The following is a 27,583-nucleotide window of genomic DNA, read 5'->3' as shown; positions in this document are numbered from 1 at the left end:
AACATTTTTCAAATTCGTATGAAGGATCCATGAGGAAAAACAAGAAAGTGATGCAAAGAATACTATAAACACTTAACAAGCCTAAAAGGTACTCAGTATGCCACGAATAGAGCAAAGAAAGTAGCAATATATTGCAATAATTATAAGGGCAAGCCGGCACTTTGTTTACCCTATTTTAAAAAATTGCATAGAAGAAATTAATTATATTTAAGTATATTTAGTTACATTTTAAGTTATTTGCTTTGTATTGAATGTTTGATTATAATGTTGAAATGTTAATGTATACTGTTGAATAATTAAAATAAAATTTTGTACTATGTATTTTTTCATATACAAGCGTGACCCATTACTGAGTCATGTCGCCCCACGGAACTATCAAGCATGGCCTACCGGTGGGTCATGCCGCCCCACGGAACAGACAACGGTGGGTCAGGCCAACGTCAACTTGTTAAATTAGGTATATTTCTAAGGCGTACCTGAAAAAAAAGTAGAGTTTTTAATTCAAAATTTAAGATATATGTAAATTTACATATTGTCACATTTTGAAATTTGTTATAAGCAATAATAATGCCAAATGCGGTTTATGCACTTTGCTAAAGTTATTTGAAAGTATGAAAGATGACCAAAGAAAATAGAATATAGTATATAAATTAAGAAGTTCGTAAAGTGAATTATTCTTTGTGCAAAATGAAAAAAATGTGGCAACATAAATTTTTAACCCTCTGAGCATTATGGGTTTAGCCCTGAAATTTCAAAATTCCTCAAAATGTCATGAATAAATCAAGTACATCAATAGCTGGCAGAAAATTTCATGTGTAATAATTACGAAAGCCAATCTTCTGTACGAAATTTTCCATCAATAACGCTGAAAGGGTGAAATTTCTCACCAAAAATTACAAAGTTTAATATCTAGGCATAATTTGAGTCATAGAATCAAAATATGGAAAAAATTAGCATGTCGCTTCAGAAAAAGTCCGATTTCGTGTCAAAATACCTATATTAGAACAATGCTATCTAATACAGGGTGTTTATAAAGTCTGTATACATTTTTGCTTAAATAGGCTTTATTCTGAAATATAAGTTATTTACATGAAAATACAACATAATAGAACACTAAATTAGTACAAATCAATGTGGCCCTCCCTGGTATCTAGGCACGGTTGTCACCAATCACTACACTCCAGAACACCTTATGTAAAGTTATTGGTGTAATTTCAGCTGCTGCAGTCATAATTCACTGTTTTAATTCTTCAGTGCTGCCAGTATTCACTCAGTACACTTTGGACTTGACAAGACCCCATACGAAAATGTCAAGGGAAGTCAAGTCTGGTGATCGTGGAACCCAAAGCCACTGAAAGCCAAGACCGATCCACCTATCAGGAAAAGTTTCATTGAGATAATAACTCACAATAATGGCAAAATGGGGAGGTGCTCCATCCTGTAGTTAGACAACATTGTCAATAATGCCATCTGAAACTAACTGTGGCTCAAGATACTGTTACAACATATCGAGATAAATTTCTCCAGTGATGGTCCTTTTTGCAAACATGAAAGGTCGGCAGAGCTTGGTTATTCCAATCCATATATTAACTTTAGATGTGTCTCCCTGAGATTCATATAACATGTTTAGTTGTTTATCAGCCCTCATTTATGCCTATATTAACATGGCCACTGAGATGGAATGTGGCTTTGTCGCTAAAGAGAGCATTTTCCATTAAGTACTCATTCTGTACAGCTTCAAACAAATCATAACACATGGATTTGCCGAGCTGCATAGTTCTCACCTTCAAGCTTATGCACAGTTTGAATGTGGTAGGCATCCTTGTTTAACGCTTTGACACGTGCGATATTATTTTTATAATTGTTTTAACTAAAAATTCTAGAAATTGAATATTATGATCCTAGAGACAAATAATATATGAATTAAAAAAATCTACTCTTGCCCATTGTTTTGTGGGTGGTGGTCGCACTGTGAAACCAGAGCGTGTCTAGGACTTTGAAACTTACTTAGGTAGCAGGGAAAAAAACTTACTTTTTCCGTGTGCATTTCCAATAAATGACGAAATTTACGAATTTTTTTTTTAAATGCATGTAAGAATTGCATAATATATATATTTTTTACATTATTTTACAAACTAAATCATCAGAAAAAATTAAAAAATAAACATTTATGTAATTTTTCCATAGCAGTGAAAGTATAAGTACGAACATAATAAGGACATTTGGCTTATTAAAACTCAGTAAAATAAGGATAAAAAAAAAGACTCAGTGTTTTTTTTTTTTTTTTTTTTTTTTAAATTTCAAAGAACAAATATTTTTTGTGACACTGTTCAAAGCATGTATTGTCTTTTCGGTACATGCATAGACCCACATTGCACGTTTCGCACATGTATCTTCTTCTATGACGTTTCTTCCTTGTGCTACAAAATGTACACTGGTTGGATCTAAATTTCACTGGTATATGTCTATCGTTATTTTGTTTCTTTTCATCTGGCACATGAAATTTGTGGTTTTTTTATGTTAATGAAGGGGGGAGGCTTGGTCTTTTTGGCTTTGGTACGGATCATTCATTTCCCATTCATACTTATTTTTCGTATTTCGTCTCAAAATATTCAGAAAATATTTTTAATTTAAATAAAATTTTATGCGATTTCTATTTTTAATTACAGCAAAGTATATTTACATTAAATTTAAACCACAGGAAATAATTTATAAAATCACAATACTAGCTTGGGGAGCAAGTGTGTTAAGGTCAGACAAAAGTCTCTGGAAAAGAAACACCTTTTTACTGGGCAGGTGCATATATTGTTTAGTAATAAAATAACTCTGTGATTTCAAAACCCCTTATCTATACCCGGGTAAAAATAAACATTCCTTTTTGAGAAGCAAGCAAACGCCATTGTGAAGAGCAGTGGTTTCAAGGCGCGACCACTGAGCCTCTAGAACATTGTGACACAATGCTCTAGTGGGGCAGTAGTTGCACCATGAAACCACAAAGCAAATGCCATACATATAGAGGTTTTTTTTTTATATATGCAGTTGAATTATTGCTATTTGTTACTGTTTATAATAGAAATCATGATGTGCGATGAATAACTTTTGAAATTTAAAGTTGTTTATATTAATAAACGGAAGTTATTTTGTCTCATTGAAAACGAATTTTAAAAGGCATCCAATTTGAAGTACTAAGACCTAAAACATGTATGATTCTGTAGTCATTTTGTGTTATTTAGAGGTAAATAATCAGTAATCAATTGATTTTCACTCAAAAATTTCAGAAGTGAAGGAAGAGAAGAAAAAAAATTCGAAAATTGGTGGTTTCAAGGCGCAACCACCGCATGTCAAAGGGTTAAATGACAGCGTAGAATTTTCCAAACTGTAGTATACAAAATACCGAGTTCTTAGCTGAGTCTTCATGTAGATGCCTACGGGCTATGCATAATCGCTTCTTATACGCTTTGCTCAATTTGTGGCATTATCAAAGGTCTCCCAGAATGGTCTTCATCTTTAACATCATCAGTTCACTTGAATTTGTTTACCAAGATTTCAATAGTTGCTCTTGTAGGGGCTTGTTTTCTGAATTTGTTTTAGGGCCCCCCAAAAGTAAATTATAGTATAAATATAGAGTATAACAGACTTATAAAGGGCCCTATATCTCAAATAGCTTAGGGCCTTATCAAGTCTAAATCTGGGTCTGCTTCTGTGCTAATGCCCTTTCGGCCAAAAAGTGGCACTGGATACATCATTAAAGTAGACATAAACAAAAAGGTGTAGCATCATGAGTAACTTGGCACACTATCACATAATGAAAGTTCTCATCAAATATGACTAGTGCAATATAGCACACCATCAGATTGTGAATGTACTCACAAAGATTCACATTGAAATGTTCACTTATTAAAAAGTTGCATCATAAAATGTCATAGTATACCTATTTGAAAGAACACATCTAGTCAGTAAATCATCTGCAACACTAGAGCATGATATGAATGTTTGTACAAACAAACTCTTTAAATTGTTCATTTGTTAAGAAGACACTACAAAGTGTGTCATGGTGTGTATACTTAATAGTACACATCTATATGGTATGCCATCAATTACATTGGAGCACACTGTCATTGCATGTAAAGTAAGAACACAAAATGAAAACTGATTTGTATGAGGCACAAAAAAGCATGACTCATTTCTTGAGGACAATTGATATATGCAGACATAGTTCAATGCGTAACATAGTACGGTGAATAAAGTAATGCAATTTAAAGTATTTTAATTACAGGTATGTCAATAAGACACATTCTTAAAACAGGTAATAATTATATGTTTCAAAAATTGCTTAATTGTTACGACAAAAGAGCCAAGAATCAAAAACTAACATCTGCAGCTAGATGGTATGAATGGCTGGATTCAAGTATTCAAAAAAAAAAATAAATAAATAAATAAATAAAAGAAAATAAAAAAGAAAAGAAAAGAAAAAAAAAAAAAAAAACTGAGCGGATATGTAATGAAGAAGAAAAGTTACTTCATTTGGTAAAACTCATGCCAGCACAATGAAGAACTATTGCACGTATTACAGGAAGGACTGTAGCATAATATCTGTGTAATTATAAATATTTATTAAATCTAGCTCACAGAAAAAGATAAGATGATGATCTTCGCAAACTAAAAACCAGGGAAAATCAGCCTTAACTCAAAAACAAAAGCTGCTCATTCTCGAGATGTGGATGAAGAGGAAATGGAAATGTTTATCCAAAGCTACAACTAGACTTACAAAAGATTAAGTGCTAAAAGGAAAAATCATAAAATGTTAAAAGAAACAAGATATTTAGCAGCTCTTCAATAAAGGAGATAGCTGAGAATGGGGATAACACATAAGTACAGTTTTAAATACATGTTTACACGTGGCTTTAATTTATCATTTGGCTTTTTCATTTGGTACAATTTTTTAAATATATAATTTTATATTAGTGTTTAACATAGTACTATGTTTCACAACTTGAGTAAACTATAAACTAATAGGCCTATCATAACTGCTTGGTTTAGATTTTTCAAGTATCTTATGATTTTTATTTTCCCTTTTTTTAGAGTTTAATTAATAAACTCTTTAAGACACTGAATACTTTTAATACACTGAATAAGTTTTCAGATTTCAATGTATTTTGTGTAATTATTTTTCTTTTAATCATATGCTAACTTTGACACATTATTCCATGATAGAATGCTTGAATATGTGTTTCCTTTCAATACTGTTAGGTAGCAATACAATTAAAATCTTCCAACAACGGTACAGTGATGCTAAGTATCTTTGGAGAGTAATAAAGAAGCCACTTGCAAATTAAAAAAAGTTACACAACAAATTTTCTTTCATTTCATTTCTAGCCACATACAATGTGCAAGCCCTTTGTGAAATATTAAAAAAAAAATTAGTATGTGGAGCCAAAAATATTTATTATTATAATTTATTTGTTGACTTATTTTTAAATTATAGGCACAAATTTACAGTTAATCATTATCATGTAAAATTTAAAAATACATTTTTCTTATTTCTAACATCTGCAGTCGTTGCATCATTGTATCTTTTTCCCCCCCTCTACAGAACAACAAATAACAAGGACTCTTAAAAAATTTAACTGAATTCAGTCAAAAATTCAGTATATTTTACTATTTCTTTTTCCCCTCTTTTAACTTCTGAACAAGTTCTTTATTCTTATCCAATTTACTAGATGCTGCACACTCAGCATCAAATATACACTGAATATTAATAATTATTTAGATAATGCCATATAGTCTTGTATGCTAGAAACTATAGTATATCTCATCACTAAAGTACTTCTGTACCTTTTTTTATAATAATTTAAATCAGTTATATATTTAAAATAAACTTAATGTTTATTGTATGATTTTATTATTATATGATGGATTAAATTAATGAAAATTGTTATTATTTTAAAGCAAAGAAATGAACAGCTCCCAAAGTCATTACAAATTTGTAAGTTGTTTTGAAAAACTGCAAGAAACATATTTCTTAAAATAGATAGCTGTAAAAACTTGGTTTCAATTTAAAAATATACATTGAATATTAATAATTATTTAGATTATGCCATATAGTCTTGTATGCTAGAAAATATAGTATATCTCACCACTAAGGTACTTACTTCTGTACCTATTTTTATAATAATTTGAATCAGTTATATATTTAAAATAAACTTAATGATGTTTATTGTATGATTTTATTATTCTATGATGGATTAAAATTAATGAAAATTGTTATTATTTTAAAGCAAAGAAATGTGAAATCTTTTAATAAAAAAGTTTAAAAACATGTATTTAGGCCCCATAGGAAAAACTGTAAATTTATGCTTATGTGATCAGAATTATTCAAGATTTCTTCAATTCATTTTTTTTTTTTAACTGTACATTATCTCACAGAAGAGAGATAGGCATGTTATATTCTTAAAGTTCTAAAACACACTTTTTGTGCCAAATAAATATTCCTGTATAATACTTATACAGAAATAATATAATAAATATTTATACAGAAATGTGTGTCAAATGTCCAATCACATAAAAGATAAAATTTGAAATTTTATAATTTAAAATATTTATACAGAAATGTGTGTCAAATGTCCAATCACATAAAAGATAAAATTTGAAATTTTATAATTTAAAATATTTATATAATTTAATCTTTTACAGAAAGAGGGAATAAAGAGATAAAATTTCCCCTCTTTCTGTAAAAGATTTTTAACAGGGTAAAGGTCAATTTACTAATAGTAATGAAACTATGCTTAGAGGGCTCTATACAAAAATTTAAATTGCATATATTTTTATTAAAAGATGTCATAAGAGCAGAATTGTAGATTGCAACGTGTCTCTAATTAACAGATTAAAAGGAATTTTCAATACATTAACATGAATTATATAAATATATAAAGAGGCTAAAAAAAACTTGATCAACGAATTCACAATTCACTCTGTGGAAGGTTCAGATTTTTTTTTCGCAAGTTTAAAGTTTCTCGTTTCTTTCTTGATAACAAGTCTCATAAAATTACAATCGTTCTGTAATAATTTGATAACAAGTCTCATAAAATTACAATCCTTCTGTAATAATTTCATGCAGTCCTCACTTGTTTTCTGTCAAACTGAGTAGACATGCACATTATTAAGTATTATTATTCAGTGCAATTAAAATAATACAAAATCTCAAAAATAATACATTTTATTACTTGTCATAAGATACAAATTTATAGATTGAACAAAATAATCATAAACTGATTGATATTTTGGAAGAATTAAAAAATTTGGCAATAAGAACTACGCAAAATTGTTCCCCACAGAAAATATTTTTAAGGTTCACTTATTAAAAAGAACAACAGAAAGTAAAAACACAAAGAAAGACAAAATAAAGAAAAAGTATACCACTTTTCTGCTAAACTGACGATTTTGAAATATATATACTATATTGATATTTATATAATTTTGCCTTTAGTTACTTTAACAAGAGAAAATCAATCTAAAATATGCATAAAGGCCAAAAACTTATTCAACCACTCAAGTGCATATAATATCAAGTATTTATTTTATTCATTTTCCATTAGTGAAATGCCAAGTGCTATATATTAAAAATAGTAAACATTAAGCAATGATATTTTTCTTCTTCTACTTTAATGATATAATTGTAACTAATAAATAGTTGTATGACATCATAATTTTAAAATATAAAAAGCATTCAAATTCCAAAGATAAAAGAATAACCATCTGTTTTAGACTTATTTGTTCTATGATATTACTGATATCACTGAATTCCATATGCTTCTGTTTACTTTCAGTATCTCTTCTCATTGAGTGTACTATTATTATGCTAGCATTAATTAAAGATTAAAAAATGAATACATATCTAATTGAATTATTAGTTCATCATTTTAATGCATAAAAGTTTCATTGTAAACACATAAATTTTCAGCAGTTCCTATATGTTAAGATTTTCGTAATACAAATGAGTGTAAATTTGTTCACATAATAAATGCTAATCCAGTTACATATAGAATATTTAATCAGGCAGAAAAACAAAATTTGCTGTTGTATCATATTTCAAACACATTTTTATTTTTTTTAAATCTATAAAAATGACTTACACTAAAATGTTTAACAACTTTATACTATGAAAATATTAATGTAAATAATACATTTATTTCATTATAATAATTTATCTGTTAAAATGGTATTCTTTACACAAATTTAATTTATATAAAATTATAGCACATATCACAAACTTAAAAACAGCTCAGTTAATCCATTTATGTATTATAGGCTTGAATTTCCACAGATCAGGATGGCCTTCATGTTTCACTTCTTTATCAAAATCTGATTTGCTCCATTGAAACGGAGGTAGAGGATCATATGTAGGCCCTCCAATTGCCACAAATTCCAGGTTTTTGAACAGATCAAATGTTGTTAGCTTGGAAGAAAATATTATTAGTTACTTTAAGGAAAAAATTAATTTTTTCTATTTATTGGTTTTCTGATGCCCACACACATAAAAATCTACTGCTACTACTACATTTCATCACATAAATCAACTAGTGATGAAACCTTTAAAAAAAAAACTTATGTGAATTTTAAAAAATAACTTATGTCAATTCTGCCTTCATATGAACTGAAGTGATAACAAACTCTACCACATCGCAGTTTATCCCTCCATTTTGCTGATATCCACACCCATTCCATTGTTTGCATATTGCTGCCGGTCTTAGAATCAAAGTCGAAATTGAAATTTAAAAAAATTTCATCCCCATCTTATTTTAAGGCCCTGCCCCTCCCCCCCCCTCACACACACAAATAAAAAAAAAAGGAGAGAGATAATATTAGCAAGAAAAAATTAAAAATCTATCTTTGTAGAAGAATTTAGAACAGCTTCCAGGATTGTTTAATGCTTACAAGAATCAAAGTCATGGGTAGTATTTTTGGTCATATATTAGCAGACACCAGATAACTAGCAAGTACCTTAATTTTATACCGACATAAATAAATTAAAGCATTTTGATTTACAACAAAAGGAAAAATAAGAATTGCATATAATTTTAGCTATGTGTTCTTATGATGAATTCTAAGAGTCTTACAAGAGATAAGAAATAATTTTTAGTCTGAAATATTGCATGTTTTCATTCAATCTTTTACTTTATCTATACATGAAATAATAAAATTAATTTCCTCTCCACTCAAACTTCACCATATTTTATGCATAATTTTGCCCTAGCCTCAGAATAAAATCACAGAACTGTATGTTAATTACCTTTTGTGGTGAAACTTTTAAAGTTATGTTAATAAGAATTACGTCAGAGATTTACAGCATTCTGCATGTCGAATGGATACATGTTTCACATAAACCTAATTGTATTTAAACACTTCCTATACATTAATTTTTTTATGTTAATTATTGTGATAATATTCCTATGAATTGTATCTGCTTCTAAAGATAAATTAGAAATAAATATATAAAATTTTACTCAAAAAAAAAAAATAAATAAATAAATAAATAAATAACTTATATGTTGTACTTTTAATAAAAGCTAATATTCAACAAATCTGATACATTAATTTAGAAGTCAAACAACAAAAATCAGCGTTAATGCACTTTTGCAGCTGAGGATGATGGTTCAGTAAAGCCATCGAAACTAGTCCTGTGAAAATTTGAAAATATAATGCTGATTTTTGATGTTTGACTTCTAAAATAATATTTATTCGGCATGTTATTGTATCTTAAATCTGATATAGTATTATAGCTTTATGTATGGCTGTATTTTATTATGTCAAAGAAGTTAAAAATCATAGATCAGTTATAGTTTGGCTTGAATTTAATTTCAAATGATTCAATGAAATAGCAAAATGGAGTTTCTGTGCATTTTCTTGGGTATAAAGTAAATATTTAACCAGTTTCTCCTGTGAAGTCCTGCAGAAATGAAACCTTTATATAAATTCAACAAACCACAAAGAGATAACTACCAATTAAATAATAAAGAAGTGCTATGGAATTTTTCTATGAAGATAATCTATATAGTTTGACTCGTAATTCGTGGAGGTTGTCTTCAGAGGAAAGATTTGGCAATCTGGATCTAAGTTACTATAGTTAAATATCATATTTAAACCACCTTCTCAGTGGAAAACGGAAGGTGTAGAGCCCCAAAACTTGTAATAACTATACCATTATTACATTTGTTACAGGCAATTTTTTTTCCAGCAAAAACTATTTACATCATAAAATCATCAAGCAAAAAATAGGCATGTTCTATAGAGCTTATAATCATCATTTTCTGTCATAATTATACTCATTAATCAAAGTGAAGAATGATACATGACATAAACATGACACTAAAATTGGAATTTTATGCAAATTCAAACTAGAACTATTATTCCTGTTATTCCAAAATTACATTCTTAATCAAAGACTCATATTGTTGTTGTAGAATAATGATATTTTCTTTAAAAGTTTGTATTTCGCCTGCAAAATCTTTTCATCAATGATTTAATAATGCATTATCAGCATTAAGATGCTACTTGGTATGCAAATGAGCCAATTAGTTTTAATAGTTTTGGTAAATGATGAAGCAGTTTTAAGAACACAGCTGTTATTCATTAATTAGGATGAGTAACGAATATTTTTCCTTTAACAACTATGGAATGTGTTGTTTTAGTAATGAAAGAAAATTCCACGTCATGTGAAAATGAAAATACAGTATCTTTCCCCAGCCTTTTTTGGTTCTTTATGTGAATTTGGAAATTTATGAAAACTGTTATCCACAAAAATGACACTGATTGGAACATTATAACTTACTATCAATATACACATATAGTGAAACTTTTGTATTTAACACAAACCATCAAAATTCTGACTTTGAGAAATACTTAGTGCTTTGATAATATATTAGTTTTAGCTATTATATGAAAATAAAGAATGCATATGACAAACTGCTGAATAAGAGTCTTAAGTAAATCTCTAACTAAAACATACCATTTTCAGCTCAGACTGAGAAAGAACTATGTCTTGGTGTTTAAAGTAATGCTGTAAATGTCAGTGTTTATTTTCTTGTCAACTATTAGCATAATTACTATTAACTTATTTTTTTTTGCTAACTTTGCTTATTTTTCATTCTAGTATAACTCACTTCTTTTTATCAAAATTTGAGCCATCCCACTAAATTTGTGCAGTTTTTTTTTAAATGGGCTTCCTGTTCCTACTCTCATTCAATAGTTTCTTTTAAAATTTCAAACTTCAGTCGATCACAGGTTTCCATTTCCCTTGGTGGAAACAAATTCCTTACACATTTTTAAGCAGTAAATAGCAGCAGCTTACTGCTTGTCAGCAGTTTACTTCATAAAAATATACTTTTTCCCTTCATCATGAAAATTCACATTTTTCAAACATAACCTATTTCATGTGATACCTTATTTAAAAAAAATAGTATATAATCACATGAACACACACACATACACAAAAAAAAAAAATAAATAAAAAATAAAATAAAAAATAAAAAATAAAAATAAAAAATAGTCTAGAAGATTTGAAGCAAATATTTCAATGTTTATCTAATAAATTTTTGGCTTCTTACCTTCATGTCTAAACCTCCATGCTGTCTATGTCCTAAAGCAGCATATGGATAGGTTCCATTAGCAGGATTCAGATCACAACGAGCAGAAATAGCATTTTGTGCACTATAGGGAGGTGTACAATTGCAACGTGACAAAGGATCGTTTTTATAGTCATTGTATCTGCAATGCAAATTATGCATTTAAAATTTCCATTATATAATTAACTATAAAGTATATTTGTATTACTGGAAGGCATTAACCATGCAAATACAAGCAATTAAGTTCGTTTAAATTCATTGAAGTCTTTTCCCCATCCATTTAGTATTAATATAGCTTCATTGATTTTGAATGTAGGTAATTTTATACATTCAAGAACAACTTGATATCCAGAATTACTAAAATTTGATATGGTAAAACTTATCATTATTTATGGAACACTGTTAATATGGACATTAAAACAACATGTAAAAGGATATTAAAAAGGTTGATTAAATGGACATATAACACAATACAGTAGTAATTAGAAAAATCACAAACTATATAGTTTCATTGCATGTTTATTCAGGCAATGCTAATCACAGAATGAATAATGGTCACATTGCAGAACTCATCAAGATAAGATTAAATTTTATGTGAATAACGTTTATTTTACTTTTCCAAATATAATAAAAATAATTCATATTTTAAAAGATGTAAAATATAATAATGAATTATAAATTAAAATATCTGTTCATTACAAAACATTAATACTGGTATGTGTTTTAACAAAATTTTGGAGCCAACATAGCTAATAGATAACTGAGCTTCTTGTGGTTCAAATATGTATTTAGTGTGATGCAAGTAAATGGTTTGGTTTATGTTATTATATTTCTGCATATCTTTAGAATTTCAGATCCACACTCTCACAAGCTGGAGATAAAAATGCCCCCCCCCCCCGTACAGTATTGCTATAGCTCACTTTCAAATAATTGAGTTTGTTAATCAAAAATTCATTAAAGTGTTGCAAAATATGAAATCGATAATAAAACAAATTTCAAATTCCAAACTCAGGCTTCTAGATGTGTATATTCAGTGGAAGATTACATTATTCAAAACTGGATGGCTCCAGGTACCGTTGTTTTATCACAATGCGAGAAACATACATACATTCTTGGCTAACGCCATTTGGGTTAAAAATCCCTTTATACATGGGGAGAACAACAGTACAAAAAAGAATGATTTTTAAAATAGGTAAGTGTATTACAACTGATATTTCTTGCTTTTTAAATTTATTGATTAATTGCCTTTGTGTGGAATTCTTAGTGTGCTGCTATTTTTAAAATGATTGTTCAGTTTTCAAATTTCTTTCCAAAATCAGCAGCAAATCTGCAACTTTTTGGTGGCAGTGGTGCAGATACTCAAAGAAGACCTTTATCATCCATATTAGCCGGTAATTAATGAAAATATGATTAAAATTTTTTTTATTCCTCTTGATAATGCAATTTTTAAATAAATATACAAATGAAATTAATAAGCAGAAAATGTTTCACATTCTACTGGAATACTGTTTTTGTAATATTATTATAATTTTTAATTAAAGGTCATGGTGAGTAAAATACATTTTGGTTCTATAAAAATAGGGACTTGAAGAGACTTTTCTAATCAATAAGTAACATTTATTTATAAATAATTTCCTAAAAAGTTAAGGAAACAGGACTTTTTGCACAAATAAAAGGCATCAGAAATTAATTCACAACCATGCATTGAAAAAAATGTGAAAAATTCAGAAAACAACTTTGTATCATCTTAATCAGTTTACTGCTTAACCAGGTCTTATGAAATTATTTTCATCACATTTCAAGTTATGCAACAGTTTATCAAAAATTGCTTTTAATTGAAAGTTTCAGTAATTAAAATTCACATACAGGAGTAAACAATTAAAATGATAATAAAAAAATTGAATTGATGAAAATTTTTAAATGCATTTCAGAATTTACCTCATAAGTTTGGTCATACTTGATACATCAGAAACTTTTCCCTGATCTCGTCTGAATATCAAAGCACGTGGAGCTTTTTCATATGAAACAGAATCGCCATATTTCAGTTGATTGATATAGCTTCCACTTAAATTGTAGATATCTGAAAAATAGCTAAAAAGCATTTACAAATAAATAAAAAAGTCAAATGCAGGAAATTCTCATAATCATCTTCAAAATGCTTCCAGAAACTGGAGAGGCTTTCAATATAAATTACTTTAAAATTATGCAATAAAATTCAATTTGAAAATAATTCTTACGGAATGTTATATGATGCCCAATAGCGTTCCTCTTTCAAAATTTTTGTCACATCCTTACTATGAATATAACCACTAAAAAAAAGGTTTAATCAATTTATTTCACCAATAAAAGCAAAACAAATGGCAAATAAATTAATAACACATGGGCTGTTCGGTTATAATCTCTGAATCTAATTTTGTAGAGAAATTAAAAACACAGTTAAGAGAGTTAAATGAGAATATTTATTTATTTATTTTTTTTAATTTTACATACGGTAGCTGTTCTAACACCCACAACAATCCATCTTCAAGAGGCTTTCCAGGCAGGAACTTTTTATAGTCTACTATCATCCAATGATTATTATACCTAAAACATATAAATCAACTCAATAGTTATGTACATTAACTTAATGCACTCAGAAAAGTAAATATATATTATTAAAGTTTGTTTAACCCAGTATTTTTTCTATTTTTAATGTCAAATTAGTCATATAGATGGCGGAAGTTGTCCACAAAATGTTAGTTTGTGAAGTGTATTCTGTTTGGTCTAAAAGCATGTGGTTTTCATAAATTTTGAGTTACAACGCGAGTTTTTGTCTTTGAGTGTTTATCTTTTAGTATGTATTTTACACATTATTTGATCACTTTTTTTATATACAAGTAGTGTAAATTATCTTTATCATAAAATAATGGATGATTCAGAACATATGGAGCTAATTTCTTGTGATTTGGAAGCAGAATCTGAAATATCTGCAAATGAATCTGGAGGTAGTGGAAGTTTTCTAGATGACTGCGACACTAGTGACTCTGAGAGTAGTACAGATGGTCTCAGACAAGCAAGGCAGTTTTTTAAAATTAATTCTAATAATCCACCTCCAAGATTTGCTTTCATTGGAAATTCAAAAATTAACTTGAATATTGATGTAGCTACCAGTAAACTTCAGTTTTACGAGGCTTTCATGGATGATTATTTGCTAGACCTGATTTTTTTTTGGAAATAGATATGCAAAATAGTGCATTTAGTAGCCATTCTAGAAGAAAAAATGGGAACTAACCTCGAAAGATGAAATACAGGTATTTTTTGCTTTGATTATTCTTCAAGGTATTATAAAAAAGCCAGTAGTTGAGCAGTATTGGAGCAAGAAGCATTCTACATTTACATCGTTTTTTCACAATGTGATGTCATATCGTCGTTTCCAGTTAATTCAGAGTTATTTACATTTTTCAGATAATGAAAAATTTGACAAATTCTTATGAGTGCCCAAAATTAGTTAAAATCTGGCTCGTGCTAAAGCATTTGAAAACCAGGTTCCAAGAAGTCGTTACCCCTGAACGAGATGTCACCATAGATGAGAGTCTTATGTTATACAAAGGAAGACTAAGTTGGAAACAATATATCCCACCAAAATGATCGCAGTTTGGAATAAAAACATACATGCTTTGTGAATCAAAGACTGGATATGTATGGTCTATGTTAATTTACACGGGAAAAGGAACTGTATTTGATGACAGTTACAAATATTTGAGCAAATCGTCTCAAGTTGTAATGACACTAATGCAATCACTTTTACATAAAGTATACTGTCTGACAACAGATAACTTTCATTCATCGCCTGAAATAGCAGATGTCCTGATTATTTGCTGCACAGATATGTATGGAACATTAAAACCTCAGAGAAAGGAAGTTCCTAATTTTTTGTGATTCGGAAGCAGAATCTGAAATATCTGCAAATGAATCTGGAAGTAGTGGAAGTTTTTTACATGAATGTTGAATGAAAATCTTCAAAAAGGGCATATGGTCACGTAGCAGAGAGGGAAAGTGTGTATTAGGAAATGGATGGACAAAAAAGCCGTGTCTCATATCTACAGTACATAATCCAGAAATGGTTGAAGTACCCACGTACAAAAATGATATAAAACGAAAACCAAAGGTAGTTATGGAGTACAACAACACAATGGGTGGGGTAGATCGAAAGGACCAGAACCTAAATACTTAGCCTGTGATAAAAAAAAGGGGCAAGAAATACTATACAAAAATATTTTTTCATCTCCTAGGCATCAGTTTATGGAATGCTTATGTGTTATACAAGAAGCATGGCAGTAAAGATACAAATTTACGGTTTTGATTAGATATTATCGACTGATTAATTGAAAGATATGCAGCAGTAGAACAAAGAAAAGGTCAACCTGGAAATTTACCAATTCCACTAAGTTTAACCAGAGAAACATTTTTTAGAGGTGATTCCACCTACAGACAAAAAACTAAGACCTGCAAGACAGTGCTATGTGTGTTCACTAAAAAAAAAAAATGACAACGGCAAAAGAATTAGAAAAGAGACTAGGTGTAGGTATTTTTGTCCGGACTTGTGACTTTGGACTATGTCTCTCGCCCTGTTTCAAGATATATCACACTAAATCAGATCTTTAAAAAACAGAGTAAGTAAATCTAGTTGTAGAATTTGTAATTAAAAATAATTATGTAGTAATTGTAATCGGAAATAATTGCGTAGTAATTGTACTTTTTTATATGCACAACTGTAAATTTAACTTCCCTGTGAGGCAACCACGAGAGAGAAAAGACAACTTCCAGGGAAAACATTATTATTTTATGTCCTGTAAAAAAGTTGTTATAAATGCTTAAAATAATTATAAATATTATTTTAAATAACATTTTCCAGCTAAAAAATGTAAAATGAACAAAAATATGCAATAAAATAATGTGACATTTTTGGATCAAATTCATGAAAAAAATTAAACTGTTAAGGGGTTAAGCATAAGCCTCGATAATTTTTTTATGTATGCTAATTTATATCAGTTATAATGAATAGCAAATACAAAATTTATGTTACCTTCTGATTATCCACATCCCCAATGAAACACAGTGAACCCATTAGTAACTCTGGGAGCATGAACAAACTCATTGCCAACTCTGGACAGAAAACATTTGTTTGAGTATCTTTATATGCATTTGAACATACATCCAGGGCCACCTTTCCTTTTTTTTTTTTTTTTAACTTTCTTCCCCCCTCTCCAATGTAAGATCACACATTTCTAATTTTTCTATTGTGATGTTCTCGATGTGAACTCATCATTGAAAGCATCATCGAAGCTATCATTGAAGATACACTCTATACAGTTCAGGAACTATCAGACTAAGCATTTAAAAAAAATACAGCACATGACAAAATACAGCATTTTAGAAAGATTTGGTATTAAGTTGCTTTGATGTATGGGTTCCCCATATATTAAAAGAGCAGAATATGCTCATTTGAGTTTCAGCAAGTGATTATTTGCTGAAAAAAATTAAGCTTTTTTTTTTTTTTTTTTTTTTTTTTTTTTAATGGATCATTACTGAAGATGAGAAGTGGGTACTATGCAATAATGTTACAAGAAAAGGTCATGGGGTACACCAAAAGAACCTCCCTTAGTAATATCGAGAGAGGGACAGACCTTTTGTACAGTCAGAAAAATCGTATACTTAGTCTTTTTTTTTTTTTTTTTTTTTTTTTTTTTTTTTTTTTTGTCGTCGTCACTAAGTCAGGCTATAAACTCAGAAAAGTACTCTTCCAAGATGGCAATTTTAAAAGCAGAAATTAAAAAAAAAAAAAAAAAACTCAGAAATGCCCAATTATTGAGGTGTTGTCTTCCTTAATGGCGATGCCTGAATGTCGGACAATAGCCTGAACTATTGAATATGGCTGGGATGTTTTGTGTCTTCCCCCATATTCACTAGACCTTGCCTTGGATTTTAATCTTTTCAGATCACTTCAAAATTCTTTGAATGGACTGGAATTAATTTTTTTTTTTTTTTTTTTTTTTTTGGAGACATTCATAAAAAGTTATTGAAATTTTGTTTGACAAAATCTAATGACTTTTTTTAAAAAAGGAATTTTCTAGCTGCTGTAGAGATGGAAAAAAGTCATAGAACAAAATGGTACTTATGTGTTTCCATGAAATTTTTCTATGTTTTTATACTACTGTATTTATCATAAAAAAAATAGCAAAACTTTTCAGATCAGGTATAAAGCAGTAGCTCAAATAACTAATAAAATAGCATATCTAAATAAGAATTATATGTTCCAAGTTTAAGTAATTGAAATTTACATTTAGTTAGCTTTATGCCAAGAACATGAACCTGTAAAAATACTGTTTCAAAGGTTTTCATACACTCTAAAGTTTGGCAGACATTTGGTTCTAAGAAAAAATGAGTTGATTTCTCCTCTATAATTGTTGTATATTTATGTCATAGAAATTTTATGCTTATGAACTTGTTTCTTTTAACATAATAATGAATTCTGGAAAATAACTGAAAAAATTAATGTAAATAGCAAAAGATACAAATTCATAGTTTTGATCAGGTGTTAACAATATATAAACCAGTGAGATTCTAGCAATGCACTCAATGTCATTATATGAGAACAAGATTTCCATATAAAAGGTGTCATCTTAATATCTCATATAATGCAGACTTTTTTCAGTAAGTAACCTGTTTTTAAATTTAGAAAAGAAAAAAAAAGGGGGGGAGTTGCTCATTACCAACCAGTACCAGTGAATAGTATCAAAACTGTTTACCAGCAATGCACAGAAAATGCAGATCTATTTTATGTAATTTAAATGATATTATCTCCTACAATAAGGGGAAAAAATGAAATTCAAGGGTTCAACATTTAGGGTACAATTTGAATGAATTTGATATATACAAAATGTAGAAAATTCTGTTAAATTTGTTTTAATTAGGGAAATTCACATTGCAATAAAATTACCACCCTACCAGAAAACAATAAGTAAAATTTAAAATTAAGAAAAATTCAAAATTAGCTTCCTATGCTTCCATTTTAAAATAGCAAAAAAAGATAAATAAAAAAATATCTAATTTGTCAAGAATACTAACAGTTTAAGTAGTGGCAAAATAAGTTTCTAATCTAAGTTTAAAAATCTAAGTTTAACTTAGTGGCAAAATAAATCCTGCCACTAAGTTTAGTTTTAAAATGAACCTCTCTTTCTTTCTTTGAAATTTTAACAATATTCAGTAAATTTAGTTTTAACGCTATAGTTTATTGAAAACTAATATTTTTATTTGAATGGGAGAAATTTAGTTTTTTGTCTTTCTTTTCAAGTCATTTGATCAATGTGCTATGCAAAACAAAAGAACGGATTTTCTTTATTCTTAGATTTTTTTTTTCTTTTCTTTGACAATTGATTTCTTTTGATTAACTATTTTCTCTTGCTGATAAACGTAATTACTGGAAAGCTGCTGCTCTGATGGAGTGATGCCTAGCACAATGAACATGTTAACGAAGACAAAAAAATGTCCTGCACTCGGCATGCAAATTTTGTCACACATTGAATGTGGAATTAAATTTATATTACCTTGTTTTAATGGAATATAAATTTTAAAAAAGGGGGGTTGCAGATAAAATGCAGGCAGTGGAAAAATAAAATGGCAGTGGAAAAATAATATTTTTCTGTGTTATATTACCAATGTAGGACTGCATGCTCTCTCTGACCACAAACATAGGATGCCTAGAGGGAGATTTCTGATGAAGAGCAAATAAAGGATTCAGGCCAATAACAACTTAAGAAGTTTATGAAGAACTAAAAATTAGACTAATTCTGGATTGCTTTTTAAAAAAAAAAATATTTAGAAGTGGCAGAAATCTTATTCAAGCAATGGCATCTCAATAAACTGTGGTAAACAGAACGGCTTGCCTGTTCATTGAGAATGCCATTCATTACTTAGAACCATTCTGAGGAAGGGAAAGACCAATTTAAACAACTTTTGAAACACAGACTCCCAAGAATGCAAAGCAAATTATCCTTGATCTTCTTGTACAAATTTAAAAAGAAGATCAAGGAAACAGAGACTTCTACCAGCAGTTGAAGACTCAGATTAAATTGAAATAAAAAATTGTGATACTGTGCACATACATAAATATATGCAAATATTTTTTCATTGCTAATAAAATAAATAAATAAATAACTAATATATTAATATCAGTAAATTTTTAGCATTTTAAATATTAACAGTGTTTTTCATATTTTGTAAAATATTTTTATGTTGTTTTGGACTAAGCTCCAGAACAAATTTAATATATTAATCATAGTAGTTTTTAGCCATCATTGAATGGATTGAAGTTTTTAGCCATCGTTGAATGGATTATGTTCATTTTACACAGTGCTACTGTATTTTCTTGATATATCATTGATAAAGCTTAAAAAAATTGTTTGTAGAGTTTTGCATAATTTTAAACTGGCACATTTTTATTCACATATTATGGAATAAAATATTACTTTAAAACCAAAACAAAAAAACATTTTCAAATGCAAAAGGAAATTTGTTATAGTTAGAAGCATACTGACGTGCCACTGTTCATCTTTTCAAATATTTTTGTCCACTTTTTACCATCTTCTGCTAATCGGTTGGCAATGATATTCCTTTGCCATTCTAACACTATTCCTTCTGGAGTAATAAGTTTATATAAACTTTCATTCCTATTCTTAATTGTAGTTTCTAGAGTAACCTAAAACATTCAATATTATTAGTTATTACATAATTCTAATTCTTTAAAATTTAACTCTTTTTAAGATTGTAATGACTTCAAACCTAAAAATGCAGTTTTAAAAAAAAAATCATTTGTGTGCAAACAATCAGACTTTATGTAAAAATTAGAAATGGGAAAGCAAAAACAGAACTCAGGAAGACATGCCCTGTAATCTGCAAAATTCTCTAAGCTGCACAAAGGATGGCAGGTTATGTATTAAAAAAAATAATAATAAATAAATAAATAAATAAATATGAAAATTAAATTATATATACAATTATTTTAAATCCTACAATTTCATCATTATTATCTATTTTCTCTTTTTGTACTATAACAGGGGTGGCCAAATTTCATGTTAGCATACTATAAAAATTTAAAATTTATGCATAATACACTGAAAATGTATTCTAGATAGAAAACAAATGCACTTTCTTCAGTTTTATAATTTTAGTATGATTAAATTGGAAACAAAAGAACACATAGTGATTTGTACACTTATACAAAAAGTTTTTCATTCAAATGAAAAATAAGACAACAACTTGTAAAAAAACTATTACTTTTTATTTATTTTTAACTTGTGCATAATCTTCTGGAAACTAAACAAGTGACATAAAATAGCTCACATTGTGAAAAAGCTGCAACTCAGGATGAAACAAATATTTTAAACTAAACTATCAATTTACCAATTTTGCATAAATAAAATAATTCAGATTTTCAACACAACAAAAATAAACAATACACAGAGATCAAACTTAGTCTTAAATCATTCAATTATGTGATTCACTTGATGAGAACTTGATATCGAACATATCTTTTTTCTTTAAAGTAAAAGTTATAATTAATATGTATTGATTGCACCTATTTATTGATCCAATTTACATTAAGATTTGAGGTGTGCGATCGGCACAACATTTTGTCAATGTGTTTGCTATTACTATCTTAAGAGATCAAAATGCTCCATGCTAATCATAAGCCTCAGTTTGGCCGTGCCTATAATACACAGCAATAATACTTTTTGATCTAAATACTACTTTTTTTTAAATTTATCTTAAGTATTGGAATAAAGTTAAACATCTTAATATCCTTACTGTTTCAGGCTGATTTGAGAATTTGATATGAAACAGATTTAAATCAGTTTGTTACACTCAGATGATACTTACAAGACCAGATGAAATAAGATAAAAATCATCTAAAGAAAATATGAGCCCAGGATAAGATGAGAAAGTGCATGTATGACCAGGAATAACAGGAGAATCTAAAAAAAAAAAAAAAAAAAAAAAAAAAAAAGAGAAAAAATTGCACATCATTGAAAATTTAAAAACAAAGAATGGCTCATAAAGCTATCAAAATGGATAATAGAATAAAGGTGTTAATTGTAGAATGTACAAGTAAAAAAATGTAATTATGCAATTTTTTAAGGGAGATCAGATTGTTAAAGCAAAATATGAAACTGATGCTCAGATTTATTTATTAAAGACTTACTTTACATCTTCCTTTATTTTGATAATTAATCTCCAAACTAAATATGAAATTCTAGTGTAATTTTTTTTTTTTTTTTTTTTTTTTTTTTTTTTTTTTTTTTTTTACAGTTCTGAACCTAGCACTAGTTTTATATAAATTGTAAAAAGTGGAATTTAAGAAGACCTTGAATGTCTATACAGTCAACTCCTGATTATTTAGCCTATGTCTATTGTTGAGTTATGAAAAATTAGTACTATAACATATATGCATAAAACAAAACTGTCTATAGATAATAATAAAATAATTGAAAGCTTCTAGTTTTTATATTATGCCCAAATGGATTTTTTTTTCATTTACACACAAATACACATTTCTAGAGCATTTGGGCTAAAAATATTTAAAAAAAGCATATCTTTAAAATTTCTGATAGATAATCTCACACACTGCAGATAAAAATGTTTTATTCCATACAGTGCTCCCACTGCTCACTTTGAAACCACTGAGATTTTTAATCAAAAATTTGTTAAAGTTTTATAAAATATGAAATGAATAATAAAACAAATTTAAAATTCAGGCCTCCCCATACCCATGTACAGGTGGAGGACTACGTTGTTCAAAATTTGATGACTCTAGGTACCGTTGTTTTTCACAGTGCAAGACACATACATACATGCATGCAAGATTCTTCATTATTTAATTTCTTTAAAATACAGGGTGATAATAATTGGTAGCAACAGTTTGAAAAGTGATTCAATACAAAATGCTATTTTGAGAGTAATAGTTCTTCTGGGCTAACATGCTTAAGGATAAAAAGTGCATAGGATAACAGTAGTGATAGCAGATGTTGTCATAGTATTTGGAAGTTGTTTTTATCCACAGTATTACCTAATTTAAATGTATGCAATTCCGAATATACAAATATTGTTAAAAGTTAATTGGTCAATTCTAAAAATAAATCAAGTGTATAACCATTAAACTTCTATAATGCCATTTATAACTCTAATTTCAGACATCAGGCTGGAGCTGGAATGTATAGCTTGATCAAGATCATTGATGAAGTACATAGTTATCTGCAAAACCTCCTTTACCTTCATTAGATTTAAACATGGTTCCAGCATGTCAACCTAGAGTATTTTATCTCATTTTTAACTTTATTTTAACCATATATGCCATTTAATTTTTCAACATTTACAACTCAGCTTTTTCATTTCAAATTATGCTTATTCTTCTATTATTTACAGCATGTCATTTTTTTATTGAATACTGATTTAATTCACATAAGTAAATAGGCTCATTCTCCAGATTAACTGCATAAAAAGATTTTTTATAGTATTTTTCCTGTTAAATATAATAGATTATTTCTCTTTCATGTGTTATTTAACTGCCCTCAGATGACATGCAACTGAATTAACTATGGTCATTGTCCCCAGCATTCCCTTAGTAAGTCAAAAATTGACTGTCCTTGTCTTATAGCGCCAAAGAGATTTAGAAAAGGGAGAAATTTTCTACTCTGAATGGAAAACAAAATTTATAAGGTCAAGTCAGAAAAGAATAAAAATGAATCATTTTTGACATCATCTTTAAAACTGCATCTACTTTTTTCAAAACTGTTGATAGCTAATAGGCTCCATTCAAAACTTTTTTCAAAACTCAACAACCATTGTTGAGTCAAAAAATTAGTCTCTGAATTCTAGTTTCAAATGAGGAAATTCCCCTTCTTCTTCTTGGGGGGGAAGGCATATTGAGCTAAACCATGGCTGCATACAAAATGCTAATGCTGTACACATTTATTTATTTATTTATACATTTTTTGACAAAGATATTACAGATAGATATAGACATTTATTTATTTATTTGTCATGAACAGTGTGAAATTGGACTGTTCAAAATATGATAGCAGGAATTATGATGGCATAATGGAAACAACTTTGAGTACTTTCATCAGATATGTTCAATTCAGTCTTCAAAAATCTCCTGTAACACTTCTCAGTTACCAGTGTATCCAGAGGCACTTCATGCTGATAAACAATTCAGGTAAGTTTTTTTATTATTATTATTTTTATTTTATTATTATTATTATTTAATATATCATGGAAACTCACACAAGAGCTATTGCTAAGCAGATAACTTGTAAGTCAACAGAAGTTAAACAGTTAACTGATCAAAATTACACGTACAAAGAAAATTGAGCATTATTTTTTACATAATGTTAAAATACACATATATATATAAAAAAGCTATACCTTTTTAAATAATGATATTACAGATATCACTGAATTTTTCACTCATTCATTGATACACCTTTATAGATTATCTTGGCTTCGTTAATTTTATACACTGTCACTACTTTAGCAATGAAATGCAATTACAAAATATTACCATTTGGTAAAAAATTTTGGTACTTTTCCATTTCGCCGGCGCAAATCTCGCCAAGCAGACTTTATTGGCGACAGCACACAGTATACATATAAAAAATGTTAACAAATGTTAGTTCTAAGAATTTTTTATTTTGAAGGTAGAAACATTAATTCAGAAGTCAAACAATAAAAATCAGCGTTGTATTTACAAAATTTTCACAGGACTAGTTTCGATGGTTTTACCGAACCACCATCCTCAGCTGCAAAATCGCAAATGAACAAGATAGAAAATAATGATTAGATAAGACAGCCTGGAAAAGAATAAGCAAGTGGTGCCATCTGTTGGTGAAACCAGAAGTAAAACATAATTTCTTTAAAGGCCGAAGGCAAATTTGGATTGGAATTAGAATCGTTAACTAGAACAGAAAGATTTTTATGAATGTGAAATGCCTCTAGAAAATCCAGTTCTCTAATGGAAGATGTTTTTTGAATAATTTTGGTAGCAGAAAAATTGAAAGTGTGATTTTCGGACCAACAATGTTGAGCAACAGAAGACTTCTGTGTTTCCTTTTTTCTAACATATGCCTCATGTTCCTTGACGTGAAATTTCAAGGCTCTCTTAGTTTGGCCAATGTAAATTAAACCACACTGGCAAGGAATTCTATAAATACCCCAGGAATTCATATCCAGAATGGGGTCCTTGAGTATGGAGCTCGGAATTTTATTGATGGGAGAATAAACAACCCAAAAGTTAAATTTCTGCAAAATATGTGCAACTTTATAGCTAATTGATGGAAAGAAGGAAATGACAACAGAATTTTTATAATCTCCTAAAACAAGAGTGTGCCTTTTAGTGTGTTGAGATGAGAATTTTTTAACTGCTTGATTAATAATGTTGGGTGAAAAGCCCCTGTCAATAGCTATTGCTTTGAAATAATTTAGTTCTTCATCAAGGGCCAGTTTGGAGGAGCAAACTTGAAGAGCACAGAAAACATAGGAATAAAATGAAGCTAACTTTTGTTTAGTCGAATGACATGATTTAAAGTGTGGTGGAAGGCAAACCCATGAAGGTTTACGGTAAACCGTAGTACTGAAGTTGGATGTGATTTACAGGTTTGTGAGAAGTTAAAATTATATTTTAGAATTCTCTCTTGTTCTTCTGAAAGACTAACATTAGAAATATTAACTATTGGCTTGATGTTTACAATGGGAAGATTTTTTGAACTACTTCAACTGGAAGACTGTAAAAGAAGTTTTTCGAATTTAACTGCAAGGGTGTTTTTATGACGGTTAACTGCATTCTCCGTTCTAGATCAAGACTTTTGCTCAAGGCCAGTGAATTTTGGATATGATTTAGCGAGTTCCAGATGAAGCTTATAGAGTTCATGTTCAACTTTGGACAATTGTTGACGTGTGTATCCCTTATCACGGACCGAAGTAAGGCAAGCTTGCAATTTAACAGAATTCTTGATTTGATTAGATTTGATTTGAATAAAATTGGGGATCAATTTTTTACATTTACATTTAAGTAAAAAGTCAAGATGATTCAGGAATTTTTGCCGTTTCAGGCGTAGTTTAGTGAAACGATTAACGGATGAAGGCATGATAAACAATGCAGAAAATCAAACTAAATTAACTAAGCAATAATAAAGCACACACAAAACAGCAGAAAAATCCCTCACTGAAATAAATAGAAAACAAAACGTTTGTAAGCAAAATGCATGAAATCAGACAAGAAAAGCACTATATCCAAATATACAAAACATAAACATAACTTGAAAATTGCAAAAAAGTACTTACCGAAACTCATGCAATCACAAAATGGCGGCCACACCACGTGCAAAAAAGAAAGCAAAAAATAAGCCTGTTTGGGGTATAAACATTTTAATGTTGTTTCAAATTTTGTAAAAAAGCCAATAAAAACAATAAATTTGTAAAAGACATTAATTTAAGAATTTACTATGCTTTCATGGTACAACATCCTGATTTGCCGATTCATATCACGTAAACCACGCTACAAAAATCTAATTCTCTCAGTAATTATCTACATTAATATTAAGCATACCTGCCAACCTCTAAAGATAAAAATTCAGAAGATTTCTCCAAAATTCAGAAGAACACGAAGAATTAATATCATGCTTTGATATTAAAAAAATAACAATTTATACAAATAGAAAAAAGAAAATTGTACTTACATTAGTAAATCTCAATTAAGTAGTAACTAAAAAATTTATTAGGAAACATAAAACAAGAACTTAATGTTACACAAAAAAATTATTGCAATGAATTTAGAGAGCATTTTTTGGCTTTAGCCAAAAATTCTTTGGAAACAATTAGTTTCCTCATAACATTTAGCAATTAAAATGTTTTCTAGAGTTTTTGGTGAAATTGAAGAACGAAACATAGTTTTGTTTTTCTTCACAACACTGAAGACTCTCTCGCACTCAGCATTACTGTGCGGAATTACGAGAATAGCACATAAAACTCTTGCTAGTCTATCATATTTTGGTGTTCCATCAGCTCTTTTTATTCTTTTTAAGGTACCAACGAGGACATCAAGTCTATCTTCTCCAGAACTGGCAAAGTCTTCAAACTGTGCAGCAAAAAATTGGTTCTGCAGTTCATACAAAGCATCATTATGGCATTCATTTTCTTTAATTGTTAACAAAAATGGAAATTTATCAATAAAAAAAAAAAAAACGAATCTTTTCAAAAGATGAATTTTCAATTTGTTTCAAATTTGCAAATTCAGCATTTAAAAGAACTTCATTTTGCAAAGGAAACTTCCTTACAATGTAATCACAGGCTGAGGAAAAGTACTTTCTAACACATTGAAAAAATTCTTTTTTCTCATGATCTTTCAAAGAATTTACAAGTTCCCTGGTTTGATTTCCAATTATAAGATCATTGTTATCCTTTTGATTTGCCAAACTATTATAGGCAACACGAACCAACACACTGTTTTTCACAATGGACGGTTTTACAAACTTAGTATAAAGTTCTTTAAAAAGATCATTAAGAATTTGGATAAGCAGGGAAGATTTAACCACCTGCCATCGATTGACACGGAAAATGCTGAATTCTGGAGTGCAGCTATCGTTTTACTTTGTGCATCGTAAGCAATTTCGTTCACAATAGAAGATGTTTTCGTGTGAGCACAAGCGTATTTCTGAGCAATATTGGAGTCGGGAAACATCCGTCTGAAAAGTTGACTGGCGTGATCGGAAGCGCTTAGCGGCACGTTATGTTTGATGAGGAATGCAGTAAAAAAACACTCTGCCAAAATGACATCAGCATCCGAATTCGTAGCCGAATTTGAAAAAAAATCATCCACTTTCTTTGACGTTGTCGAAGCCGAAGCATTAACTTCATGCTTTTTAGACTTA

General features: G+C 29.1%; 1 protein-coding gene across 4 annotated transcripts in view; it reads right to left on the bottom strand.

Annotated features, from left to right (window-relative positions):
* Positions 1-7,200: 7,200 nt before the first annotated feature.
* The window catches only part of LOC118183654 (putative phospholipase B-like 2), a 33,592-nt gene continuing 13,209 nt past the window's right edge, over positions 7,201-27,583 (bottom strand). For 3 of the 4 annotated variants that reach the window (XM_035353248.2, XM_035353250.2, XM_035353249.2), the window contains exons 6-12: positions 21,540-21,634; positions 20,198-20,358; positions 14,112-14,204; positions 13,859-13,930; positions 13,560-13,712; positions 11,604-11,763; positions 7,201-8,455 (exon numbers count right to left, since the gene is read on the bottom strand). In XM_035353248.2, the coding sequence (XP_035209139.1) occupies positions 8,282-8,455; positions 11,604-11,763; positions 13,560-13,712; positions 13,859-13,930; positions 14,112-14,204; positions 20,198-20,358; positions 21,540-21,634 (908 nt within the window). In that variant the 3' untranslated portion in view covers positions 7,201-8,281. The remainder of the gene's footprint in view (positions 8,456-11,603; positions 11,764-13,559; positions 13,713-13,858; positions 13,931-14,111; positions 14,205-20,197; positions 20,359-21,539; positions 21,635-27,583) is intronic. The other variant, XM_035353251.2, reaches the window with a different exon arrangement.

This window comes from Stegodyphus dumicola, chromosome 2, assembly GCF_044657685.1.
Source record: "Stegodyphus dumicola isolate Sdum_Otavi_A_Nest chromosome 2, ASM4465768v1".
Taxonomy (NCBI): domain Eukaryota; kingdom Metazoa; phylum Arthropoda; class Arachnida; order Araneae; family Eresidae; genus Stegodyphus; species Stegodyphus dumicola.
Note: the sequence above shows the minus strand (reverse complement) of the source record. Positions and strands in the feature narration are given on the sequence as shown.